We start from the raw sequence: 12,849 nt of genomic DNA on the forward strand, positions 1-12,849 counted from the left end.
CAGTCATCTTTCAAAAATTGATTTTTTTTGGTCATTTTTTTTTTTTGCGTTTAGCCGTCCGACCGCGAATGGTTGGCCGCGTTTCAGGCGTCGTCGGTGGCTGCCAGAAACGTCCGCGAACACCTGGCGGACTCGTCAGCGAGCTTGTCAGCGCGACATATGTGGAAGAAGGACGTTGCGTGCCTCGGGGGTGCTGGAAATACTTCGATAAGTCAAGATCAAGTGATGTGGAATTCGATAGGACAGGCGGAATGTGGGAGGGGGGGGAGGCGGAGTTTGACTGACGGGTGGCGCCGTAGTGTCAAGATTTTGGAACTAAAAATTCCAACTGGCTCTAGAGGTGACTGTGTAGTTCCCTCAAAGGGGGAGTGGCTTCCGTTTGCAATTTTAAATTTTTTATGAATTTACATTTTTTTAGTTAAAAACAAAGGGGGAGCGGCTTCCGCTTACAATTTTTACATTTTTATGAATTTACATTTTTTTTAAAATTAAAAACAAAGAGGGGAGTGGCTTCCGCTAGCAATTTTCACATCTTTATGAATTTCCTTTTTTTTAAAAATAAAAACAAAGGGGGGGGGTGTCAAGATTTTGGAACTAAAAATTCCAACTGGCTCTAGAGGTGACTGTGTAGTTCCCTTAAAGGGGGGAGTGGCTTCCGTTTCCAATTTTCACATTTTTATGAATTTACATTTTTTTTAAATTAAAAACAAAGGGGGGGGGGTGACTTCCGCTTACAATTTTTACATTTTTATGAATTTACATTTTTTTTAATTAAAAACAAGGGGGGAGTGGCTTCCGTTTGCAATTTTCAAATTTTTATGAATTTACATTTTTTTAAATTAAAAACAAAAGGGGGGGAGTGGCTTCTATTTGCAATTTTCACATTTTTATGAATTTAAATTTTTTTAAAATTAAAAACAAAGAGGAGAGTGCCTTCCGCTTGCAATTTTCACATTTTTATGAATTTACAAAAAAAACATTTACTTCAAAAATATATATTTTCCCCTAGAAAAAGATTTGCAATGTAGTAAAACCGTGATAGCCGAAGCTGCGCTATTTGAGGGATTACTGTATTCAAACTTTTAAAAGCCCTCTCTATACTATTCTTTAACTCCCAAAGCTAAACACCACCCTCTATTGGCCAGTAAAATCATCTCCAATCATAATTCTTTGCCCCCATTTCATCTTTGTATTATTATTCCCACACTGTAAACGTTCCAAACATATATTTGGCGAACCTAAACCACCATGTTTGGAATCCGCAACAGCTAATCTCGCTTTTAAAACCCAAATTTGTAACCCCATCTCTCAAAAACTCCATCCCAACCACATTAAATCCACCCGGCACAACTTAAGTTTATCACCTGCCTTTTAGTATTTTTTCCCCAACAAAAAATAGTACTTGTTACTCTATCAAACCACATTTTTGGCTAACAACAACGCCGAAAATTAACCGCAATATTTTGGCTTCTTCCCGGCGAAATGACACAAAACGCTTGCAAAACTCATTCAAGATTCTTTCTACTTCCCCTTTTGTCTTAATTGGTAGTGACAAGCCGCCGCCCTCTTTTCCGATTCCATCATTCGACCGCATCAAAAAAGCCGTCCAAAAAAATCGTTTATTCGCCGTCAAGCGGCCGTCCATTTTTCCGTCAACGGGCGTCAACACCGCTTTGGATTAGGACGAAGACGAATGCGTTTTGAAGATATTAAAAGGCCCCAAAACGCCCCCCTTCCTCCCTTTTTTTTGGACACATCTGTCCTTGTTTTGGGCCTGTATGTCTTCCAAAAATCCCGCTGTTCCTTCTTATTGTTGCTGGAACTCGGTGCAACTTTTGACAAGTGCGGACGCTGTTGTACAGCCAAAATAGGAATCAAAAATCAGGCAATTTGGTCCTCCACGGCATTTTCGCTGCCATTGGTGGCGCTAGACGTCCAATTTATAAGTTTTTTGCCGATTTTAAATATGGGAAATACATTCCTAAAAGATGTAAAGTACTAGACAAAGATGTTATTAAAATAAAAGGCATTTGTTAGGTATAAAAAAGACAAAAGTACCTTATTTGAGTGTAGTAGAAGACATAAAAAGACAAAAATATATTATTTGAGTCTAGTAGAAGACAAGAAAAGACACAAATATCTTATTTGAGTGTGGTAGAAGACGTTTTGACTCTTGAAAAATGGGTTTTTAACCAATAAAAGATTGAGTTTAAACACCAGGTGAAAAAATCCAATTACATTAGGATCCGATAGCCGTTTCAGACGGCCATAAAAAATTTCAACTCTCTACGTTGCACGGTTTGGACAAACGTAGCGAGAGAATCTTAACATACACACACACAACCATAAATTACGCTTTATAAGGTATATAGGAAAGTACACAGTAAAATTCCAAATGGTAGTTGGACTGAGAAACAGCGCCCCATGTGTTCAAACTATGTTAGTACATGTCAGGGCACAACACCAGATTGCTGCCAACTAGTGGACGCTTGTGGAAGTTATTGTTTATTCCCACCAAAAGCAAATGTGTACATTTTTTGAATCGATACAAGAATTTTGGGGTTGGATATTGAGATATATTATATTTTAGATTTTTTTTAAACACTTTTACCATGTATTTTTTAGAAATGTTTTAGTCCAATCAGCTTCATTTACCCAGTTACAAAGAAATTGAACTGTACGATTTTTTTTTTGCGCATTTGTTTTGATCAAGATTGGTAAACAATGTAAAAATGATGCAGATGTGCGTTGTTCATTGAACAAAAACAAGGCGCTTCCTGTTCTTCTCCAATGTTCAGCCGTTAGAGCACATGTAACTTTTTAGTTGATTACGCGGCATTAACGATAAACAGCTGAAAAACGCGGCCTCCGTGACCGCACCAAAAGCCTACCTTGAAATGTGGACTTTGCCTGATTGGACGGAGGTTGTCAAAACAAAATGTCTTGGCTATCCACTCCTTTGCTGCCATGGGTGTCCAATCACGTGGCGGAAAATCGTCTCTCTGACAAGAAATTTAAATGATTTTTATAAGAAGTAGAGGACCAATTTATTTGAATTAGGACGATGCTAGTTTTTGATTTTTTTTTATTGGATTGGATGCCTAAAAAAATGACTTTTTGGTTAGAAATTGTGAAATGAGTGGAACGTTTTGGCTGGAAATTGTTCATTCTAGTCTAAAGAATTTTGTTTAAAAAAATTTGACTTTTTTTGTTTGAGTTTTTTTGTTCGAAATTGTGAAGTAGGTAAAACGTTTTGGCTGGAAATTGTTCATTTTAAGTCTAAAAAAATATTGTTTAAAAAAATTGGACTTTTTATTGTTAGAAATTGTGAGGTAAGCGGAAATTTTGGTTGGAAATTGTTCATTTTAGTCTAAAAAATATTGTTTAAATTTTTTGGACTTTTTTGGTTAGAAATAGTGAAGTGAGGGAAACGTTTTGGCTGGAAATTGTTCATTTTAGTCTAAAAAAAATATTGTTTAAAAAATGACTTTTTTGGTTAGAAATAGTAGAGTGAGGAGAACGTTTTGGCTGGAAATTGTTCATTTTAGTCTAAAAAATATTGTTCATAATTTTTTTTTGACTTTTTGGTTAGAAATAGTGAAGTGAAGGGAACGTTTTGGCCCAGAAATTGTTCATTTTAGTCTAAAAAAAAATATATTGTTTAAAAAATTGTTGATTTTTGACTGTTTTTAAATGAGTTTTGGGGTCGTGGCATATTTTAGTTCAGAAATTGTGGACAAAAGTATTTATTTTGACTTTTTTAGCCCGTTTAACCTTCAATGGCCGCCAATGGCTACCAATCAGCTAACTGAATTTCTCTTTTCAAGGCATGTACGCCGGCTCCGGCACCCCTCATCACCACGGAGGCCCGGGCGAGCTGCTCTCGCCCACAGGGGGCGCCGTTAGCGTCGCCGACATGCCCGCCCGACAACACTGCCTGGAGGCGGAGCTTAGCAGCCCACGTCATCTGTCGCCAATGGCCGCCATGGAGGGCAACCGCGATGGCGGGTGAGTACAAATTATGGATTTCAAAAGGACCTGAAAGGAGTAAAATCAAAATAATTTCTTTTAGGAATAAAAATAATTAAGTTATTTCACATTTGAGTGGATAAACTTAACATTTTACATTGTTATAATGTAATAAATCATGATAAATTGAATTTGGGCGCCCATTTAACATAATAAAATGTTAATTTTTCATTTTCTAGGCTTAATATGATATTGTGATAATTTTTTTTTATCATTTGACAAGTTTAAAATAAGATAAATGTGACAAAATTGCAGAAAAAATATGATTAAAATTGAATAATGAGATAAAATTGGTATTTTTTTTGGTGGTAGCGTTCCAATAGAATAGTTTGGTTGTGAATAAAGTTATTAAATAATATGCATATTAAAACATTTCCTAGTTGGACATTGATCAAATTAAAGCCCAAAATTTTAGCAATTTTAGGATTAAAAAAAAAGCTTTGGTGAAATTTTCGGAGGTTAGTGTTTATTCATTTTTAAATATTTTTCTCATAAAAGTGTCACATTTCAATTAAACAACTCACATAAATATAAATATTCTTTATCTAATTATATTATTTGAATATTGAGTCATTTAACTCACTTTCAGGACTCCTTTTTGTATGCTAACTTTAGCATAAATGCTAATATGTCAAAAAAATACATTATCATCATTTCACAAGTTTTTAACAGCAAAGTTATTGTTATCCGGGAGGTTCTTTTCCCTTTTTTCCAGCTCCAAAAAAGCGTCTTTGGTGGTGTTTTTGCACCGACAACTTGAGAAATCTGAACAAATCTATGAATCACACTGATAATATTATGAGGGCGCCAAGTTTGTTTTGCAGCAATTTGTCACGATCCTCTCGGGGCCATCTTGGTTCCGAGGATGAACCTGCTTACACAAAAAAAAACGCCCATTTGGCCGTGCTTCCTGTAAGCCCCGCCCCTTGGGGGGGACCGAGCGCCGTTGTTCGCGGCGACCCCGCCGTGACACATGACACACTCGCAGAAAGTGGGCGGCGGTCAATCCTAATAGTCCACATTTTACATTCGGACCCCCCATATTTTACACTAATACAGTGGTACCTTGAGATAGGAGCTTGATTTGTTCCGGGACTGAGCTCGTATGTCAATTTTCTCGAAACTCAAATCAATGTTTCCCATAGAAATGAACTAAAAACAAATTAATTTGTTCCAAACATCTGAAAAAAACACCAAAAACAGGATTTTGGATTGGAAAAAAGTTTTATTTGTTTTCAAAATTTTACTCATATCTCAAGATAAATATTTGCCCAAAATTTTACTCGTATCTCAAGATAAAGACTTGCCCAAAATTTTACTTGTATCTCAAGATAAAGATTTGCCCAAAATTTTACTCGTATCTCAAGATAAACATTTGCTCAAAATTGCACTCGTATCTCAAGACAAATATTTGCCCAAAATTTTACTCGTATCTCAAGATAAATATGTGCCCAAAATTGTACTGGTATCACAAGATAAATATTAGCTCAAAATTTTACTCGTATCTCAAGATAAAGATTTTCCCAAAATTTTACTCGTATCTCACGACAAATATTTGCCCAAAATTTTACTCTTATCTCAATACAAATATTCGCCCAAAATTTTACTCGTATCTCAGGATAAAGATTTTCCCAAAATTTTACCCGTATCTCAAGACAAATATTAGCTCAAAGTTTTACTCGTATCTCAAGATAAAGATTTGCTCAAAATTTTACTCGTATCTCAAGATAAATATTAGCTCAAAATTTTACTTGTATCTCAAGATAAACACTTGCCCGTCTGGGACACCGAACAAGGTTTTAACCAAAATCAACGGTAGACATCTTGTTTTTTTTCCCCACCAATGAGAACCATTGGCCGTTTTGACAGCTGAAACGAGCCTTTCACTTTAACGTAGCTTTTCCGCCGCTAATATTCTCAATGTTGTCGTTGACTGGCGCGTATTGATTTTAGAGCCCCCGTGTAAATATTGTCGGGAGGCGTTTTGATAGCGCCGCCGTGATTGACAGCGGATAATTCAATTAGAGTTGCAAACTACACGACATGAAGAGATCTCACTGTGAAACTTTACGTCCGTTTTCTGCCAATCCGCAAACATTTTTCATGGGTTTTTTGTTGTTGTTGTTTTTGTTGCTTTTCCTCGGGGACGGGGGAGGGGCCCGGCGAAGCCAAATTTTGGCTAAGAACGCTTAAAAAAAATGACTTGATGGTTTTGTATTAAGCTACTTTTCTACAACATTCCAAAAATATGAATGCTAAGCTAATTTATGCTAAATTCCTCATAGGAATGAATGTGTATGTCAATGGTTGTTTGTCTCCTTCTGCTCTGTGATTGGCTGCCCACCATTTTTTTTGTGTCCCAAACCCCCCCACCTCTTGCCCAAAGTCAGCTGAGATAGGCTCCAGCACCCCCTGCGACCCTAGTAAGAATAAAACTTCAGAAAATTAGATCATTGTATTTAATTAATTCAAGAATAGATGTTTTTTTCGCATTTGGCAGCTTTTGGCTCCGCCCACCTGCATTAAATAGCATTGATGTCGATTGCATTACCCCTAAATGACCTCTAGGTGGAGTCCACCGAATTTCACAAGCAAAGTTTACGAAGCATTGGAAAGAAGGGCCGTAAAAAGGGGGCTCCTCTGGGGGGGACTCGCATATGTGAGGGCCAAATGACCCCCCAAGATTTTATTGGACATCAAATAAATCAAGCGCCTGACAGTTTTGGGCTTTTTCCTCATTAGTCAGTCAGTCAGACGTCCAAGTGTGAGTCACTTGCCTTGGAATCGGTCGGACACATTTATAGTCAGGCGCCATTTTCTCTTCTTTTCTTCCTTTTTAAAAACCTTCAGAATAAAAGTTGTTTTAGGGAAAAATGTCTCGCTGATAGATATTTGGACATTTTGCATTATTTTGAGGGTTTTTTGGGGGAATTTTTTTTTTGTTTAGTTTGCATAAAATTGGATTTTGTTCATGTAGAATTGACACTTTTTACGCAAAAAATGCCAATTTTATTTGAATTTACATTTTTTTAATGATTTTTTACGCAAAAAATAGCCAATTTTATTTGAATTGACATTTTTTAAATGATTTTTTACACAAAAAATAGCCAATTTTATTTATTTTGTCTTTTTCTTGATGTGATATTTAGAAAAAAGTACTACATCACCAGATAATTAATATAAGCGCATAAAAAGCACCCTTAAAATTGCCTTAAAAACATTGAATTTTACAATTTCTCGTGTATAAGCCTCCCCTTGATACCCAATTTTTACCTCCATATTAATTTTGGTTAATAAGGAGTACAAATGTGTTAATTTGACGGTAAAATCTTAAGAAAAACTATCACATGTAGTATTTTTGAGATACTTTATGAATCAAAAACACATTATTAGGGTCAATATAATAAGAAATCAATTCACCCAGTAATGCTTGTTTTTTTACTGCAAAACAGAAAATAACCAACAAATAATTAATGTTACTTTGCCTACACCTACTGGTTTAAAAGAGTATAGCAAGTCTTATAAGCCGCATATAAGCCGTCCCCTTAGTTTTGTCATCATTTTTATTTATTTTTGTTACAAATGCGGCTTATATGCGAGTAAAAAACAGTTTACCTAAATCCCGTTATTTTTTTAAATTTTAATTTGATTCATGCAGATTTTTTTTTTAAACTCTTAACAAGATAACTCGATTAAATTGACTTAATTTCTGTTTTTTTAGGGTGCCGGGGCCACTTCTCTCTCCGGGGATGAAGACCAGTGTAAGCCCGCCTCCTTCTCTGGCGCCCCCTGTCTTAGAAAAGCATCATGTTCAACCTCAGCACAAGCAATTCACTCACTATCAACACCACCAACACAATAACGGTAAGATTTCAGTCCGAGGGGAGAGTTTCAGAGGTGAGAGTTTACTCGGACGTATTTTACGCACTATAAGCCGATTTTGGCAAAATGCCTAAAAGCAAATGAGAGCCATTTTGCGGTCCTGTCGCTATTTGGACGTTTTCCAAAAACGTTTATTGTGCCTCTTGTGGTTCAAGTGCAATAAAAAAAATGTAAAAAAAATGTAACAATAGAGTTTTAAGACTAACAATAGCGTGTGGCCTTTTTTGGGGGGTGGTTTTACCCAAAGAAAATGTGATTGGTGCCAACAGAATTCCAAGGAAGCTTCCAGAGTTGCTTCCACTTGGCCGACTCGTATCGGATGGAGCCCACGTTGAGTGGCGGGGGGGCGGAGTCTCATGTCTACGCCCCGCAACAGCAGCACAATGGCTTCCACATGGCTCCCGCAGGTACGTTTTTTTCAGGTGTCCAATTGGATGAAGTCAATCATGTGTATTGACTTCATCTCATTTTTTATTGAACTCTTGGAAAATGTGATTTGATTTGATATTTTTTTTCCATAAAATCAAGTTTAAATAGATTTTTTTTAATTATGATGTGCTTTAACTATATAATTTTTCCCCAAAAAGCACATTTTAAAAGAATTCTCTTGTGCTTTGACTTGATCTTTTTCACTAAAATGAGATTTAAATAGATTTTTTAGATTATCATGTGCTTGAACTTTATCATTTTTCCCCAAAAATCACATTTAAAAATATTTTCTAAAATTATCCTGTGCTTTGACTTGACTTTTTTCACCAAAATGAAATTTAAATAGATTTTTTTTAATTTTCATGTGCCTTGACTTTATCTTTATTTCCCTAAAATCACGTTTCAAAAATAGTTTTTTAATTATTTTGTTCTTTGACTTTCTTTAAACCAAAACTTTTTTATTATCATTTGCTTTAACTTTATCATTTTTTTCCCAAAAATCAAGTTTTTAAAGATTTTTTAAAAGTATCCTGTCCTTTGACCATATCTTTTTCACACAAAAAAATCACATTTAAATAGATTTTTTAAAATTATCATGTGCTTTGACTTCATCTATTTTTCTCTAAAATCACATTTAAACAGATTTTTTTTAATTTTCCTGTGGTTTGACTTTCTTTTTCCCTAAAATCATATTTAAATATTTTTCTTAAAAATCTAATTTAGATATAGTATTACATATTAGATATAATAATATTAAATATAACATAATTCTTCTTGTAAATCATGTGCTTTGACTTAATATTTTTCACAAAAATCTAATTTCTATTTTTTGTATTATTATATAATAAATAAAATACAGTTTTGCCCATAATTATACAAAAAAATGAAACCTTTGAAATACGATGATTTTTTTCTTTCAGGCTTCAACTTGAGTCCAGAACTCCAAGGCTGTCAGTTCTCCTCCGGTCCAGAAGATGGCGCCTTCTTTCAGTCCAGTGGCTTTGAGCGGGGCCTGGGCCACGTCTCATCCGTCTACACCGAGTCGTAAAAACAACCTTTTTTACTACGACATCAAACCATCGTTGTGGGTGACGGCACTCGATCGACCATTTTTTTTTTTCATCATTTTTTCTCCATTTTAATTTTTTTTTTTTAATTTTTGAATCACTTTCATTTTCAAACAATTTGAAGAATTCCACCGTCCAATCCTATCGCCGTCAGCCAATGAGACGCGTCGCTTTGATCAATTCAAAGGCATCTCTGCCACATCCAATATGGCGGATGTAATGCGTTTTCAACCTGATTCCGTCCAAAAAAATATATAATAATCCAAAATATGCTATCAAAACTATTTAAAATATAAACGCAGCTCTTTAAAAACAAAAAAAAACATATTTATATCATTTATGGAGGTTAAAACGACAAAATACAACAAACCAAAGAAATGGAAATGTCTATTTTTCAAAATGGATTCCATAAAACTTTATTTAAAAGCCATCTTAACACACCAAAGATTAATTTTAATCACTTGTACATCATTCCCGGACATCGATGACTACTTTGCTACTTACCAACGCACTTAATTTAGCTTTAAAATACCGATATTTAATGCATTGATGTCAAACTACTGTTACAAGTGAATTGAGGAGCTTCTTTCACACTTAAAAAAGTCCCTTTACTTCCATCTTGTGGCGTTTTTTTCATGAAAATAACGACATAAGCCTTCTTAAAACCTCCACAATTCCACATCTTGTTACAAAATGGCTAAAATGTGAACATTTCCTTAATTTTTTATTGAAAACGGTCTGTAATCGACATCTGCTATTGGACCAAAGCGTGGAAACAACCGTATCGTGTTGCTGTGTTGTTTTAAGAAAAAAAACGTTAGCATTCCTCGTCTCAATTTGTGGCTTTTCGTCTCCCAAAAAACACTTTCTTCTACTTTTGTGTATAAATGTACAGTTTGTTTACAACACTTTTTGAATGATTGCCATTTTCTCCTTTCAAAAAATAATAAATATCCGAGTGAAACCATTCATCCACACTATAGTGGGTATTTATTTTTTTCTTTTTCCCCCCATCGAGGACATGGTCAAACTCTGCCCTCTAGCGGTATGTACGCACATAGCATCCGAATCACTTTTGGAAAGATTCAGTCTTAATTCTGCTTTTTTTTTGTCCAGGTAGCTGAGGCGGTAGAAGTTGATGAAGAGGACGATGAGGAAGATGGTGTAAGAGGAAGGCGGCCATGTTGGTAGCCAAGGGGAAGCCATATTGGAGCAGGAGGTTGTAGCTTGTGTGGATCAGAACCAGCACAAACTGGAGCTAAATTTCAGGTAAAGTGTTTTTTTTTTAAATGCGATTTTTGCAGAATGGAGGCGGGGCCAATAGAGCCAACTCAGGAGAAGAAAGGTATCAAAATTTCAAACAAAATTAGAATTAAGTTTAGTATAAAGTTATATTAAACTTATTTGTATAGTATGACATAGTATAGTAAGGCATTTTATCGCAAAAAAATGACATAGTATAGTAAGGCTTTTTATCGCAAAAAAACGGCATAGTATAGTAAGGCTTTTTTCCGCAAAAAAACGACATAGTATAGTAAGGCTTTTTATCGCAAAAAAACGACATAGTATAGTAAGGCTTTTTTCGCAAAAAAACGACATAGTATAGTAAGGCTTTTTATCGCAAAAAAACGACACCGTATAGTAAGGCTTTTTTTCCGCAAAAAAAACGACATAGTATAGTAAGGCTTTTTTCCGCAAAAAAACGACATAGTATAGTAAGGCTTTTTATCGCAAAAAAACGACATAGTATAGTAAGGCTTTTTTCGCAAAAAAACGACATAGTATAGTAAGGCTTTTTATCGCAAAAAAACGACACCGTATAGTAAGGCTTTTTTTCCGCAAAAAAAACGACATAGTATAGTAAGGCTTTTTATCGCAAAAAACGACATAGTATAGTGAGGCTTTTTTTCTTAAAAAAACGACATAGTATAGTAAGGATTTTTTTCTTAAAAAACGACATAGTATAGTAAGGCTTTTTATCGCAAAAAAAGACATAGTATAGTAAGGCTTTTTATCGCAAAAAACGACATAGTATAGTAAGGCTTTTTTCGCAAAAAAACGACATAGTATAGTAAGGCTTTTTATCGCAAAAAAACGACACCGTATAGTAAGGTTTTTTTTCCGCAAAAAAACCGACATAGTATAGTAAGGCTTTTTTTCTTAAAAAAACGAAATAGTATAGTAAGGATTTTTTTCTTAAAAAACGACATAGTATAGTAAGGCTTTTTATCGCAAAAAAACGACATAGTATAGTAAGGCTTTTTATCGCAAAAAACGACATAGTATAGTAAGGCTTTTTATCGCATAAAACGACATAGTATAGTAAGGCTTTTTATCGCAAAAAACGACATAGTATAGTAAGGCTTTTTTTCGCAAAAAAACGACATAGTATAGTAAGGCTTTTTTCGCAAAAAAACGACATAGTTTAGTAAGGCTTTTTTCTTTAAAAAATGACATAGTATAGTAAGGCTTTTTTCGCAAAAAAACGACATAGTATATTAAGGCTTTTTATCGCAAAAAAACAACATCGTATAGTAAGGCTTTTTTCCGCAAAAAAACGACATAGTATAGTAAGGCTTTTTTCTTAAAAAACGACATAGTTTAGTAAGGCTTTTTTCTTTAAAAAACGACATAGTATAGTAAGGCTTTTTATCGCAAAAAAACGACATAGTATAGTAAGGCTTTTTATCGCAAAAAAACGACATAGTATAGTAAGGCTTTTTATCGCAAAAAACGACATAGTATAGTAAGGCTTTTTTTCGCAAAAAAACGACATAGTATAGTAAGGCTTTTTATTGCAAAAAAACGACATAGTATAGTAAGGCTTTTTTCCGCAAAAAAACGACGTAGTATAGTAAGGCTTTTTATCGCAAAAAATCGACATCGTATAGTAAGGCTTTTTTCCGCAAAAAAACGACATAGTATAGTAAGGCTTTTTTTCTTAAAAAACGACATAGTATAGTGAGGCTTTTTATCGCAAAAAACGACATAGTATAGTAAGGCTTTTTTCCGCAAAAAAACGACATAGTATAGTAAGGCTTTTTATCGCAAAAAAACGACATAGTATAGTAAGGCTTTTTCTCTTCAAAAAACGACATAGTATAGTAAGGCTTTTTTTCGCAAAAAAACGACGTAGTATAATAAGGCTTTTTATCGCAAAAAAGGACATAGTATAGTAAGGCTTTTTTCCGCAAAAAAACGACATAGTATAGTATGGCTTTTTATCGCCAAAAAACGACATAGTATAGTAAGGCTTTTTCTCTTCAAAAAACGACATAGTATAGTAAGGCTTTTTATCGCCAAAAAACGACATAGTATAGTAAGGCTTTTTATCGTAAAAAACGACATAGTATAGTAAGGCTTTTTATCGCAAAAAAACGACATAGTATAGTAAGGCTTTTTATCGCAAAAAACGACATAGTATAGTAAGGCTTTTTATCAC

At 34.6% G+C, this 12,849-nt stretch overlaps 1 protein-coding gene across 4 annotated transcripts in view; it reads left to right on the forward strand.

Annotated features, from left to right (window-relative positions):
* Positions 1-10,873, forward strand: part of ube3a (ubiquitin protein ligase E3A) — an 80,620-nt gene extending 69,747 nt beyond the window's left edge. Inside the window, exons 8-13 of one of the 4 annotated variants that reach the window (XM_077716159.1) lie at positions 3,828-4,008; positions 7,751-7,893; positions 8,181-8,318; positions 9,261-9,384; positions 10,426-10,452; positions 10,524-10,873. In XM_077716159.1, the coding sequence (XP_077572285.1) occupies positions 3,828-4,008; positions 7,751-7,893; positions 8,181-8,318; positions 9,261-9,384; positions 10,426-10,450 (611 nt within the window). In that variant the 3' untranslated portion in view covers positions 10,451-10,452; positions 10,524-10,873. Of the gene's footprint in view, positions 1-3,827; positions 4,009-7,750; positions 7,894-8,180; positions 8,319-9,260; positions 10,377-10,425; positions 10,453-10,523 lie in introns of those variants that run through there. The other 3 variants (XM_077716158.1, XM_077716161.1, XM_077716160.1) reach the window with 3 other exon arrangements.
* The last annotated feature ends 1,976 nt before the right edge of the window (positions 10,874-12,849 follow it).

The sequence above is a fragment of the Stigmatopora nigra genome, chromosome 5, assembly GCF_051989575.1.
Source record: "Stigmatopora nigra isolate UIUO_SnigA chromosome 5, RoL_Snig_1.1, whole genome shotgun sequence".
In the NCBI taxonomy this organism is placed as follows: domain Eukaryota; kingdom Metazoa; phylum Chordata; class Actinopteri; order Syngnathiformes; family Syngnathidae; genus Stigmatopora; species Stigmatopora nigra.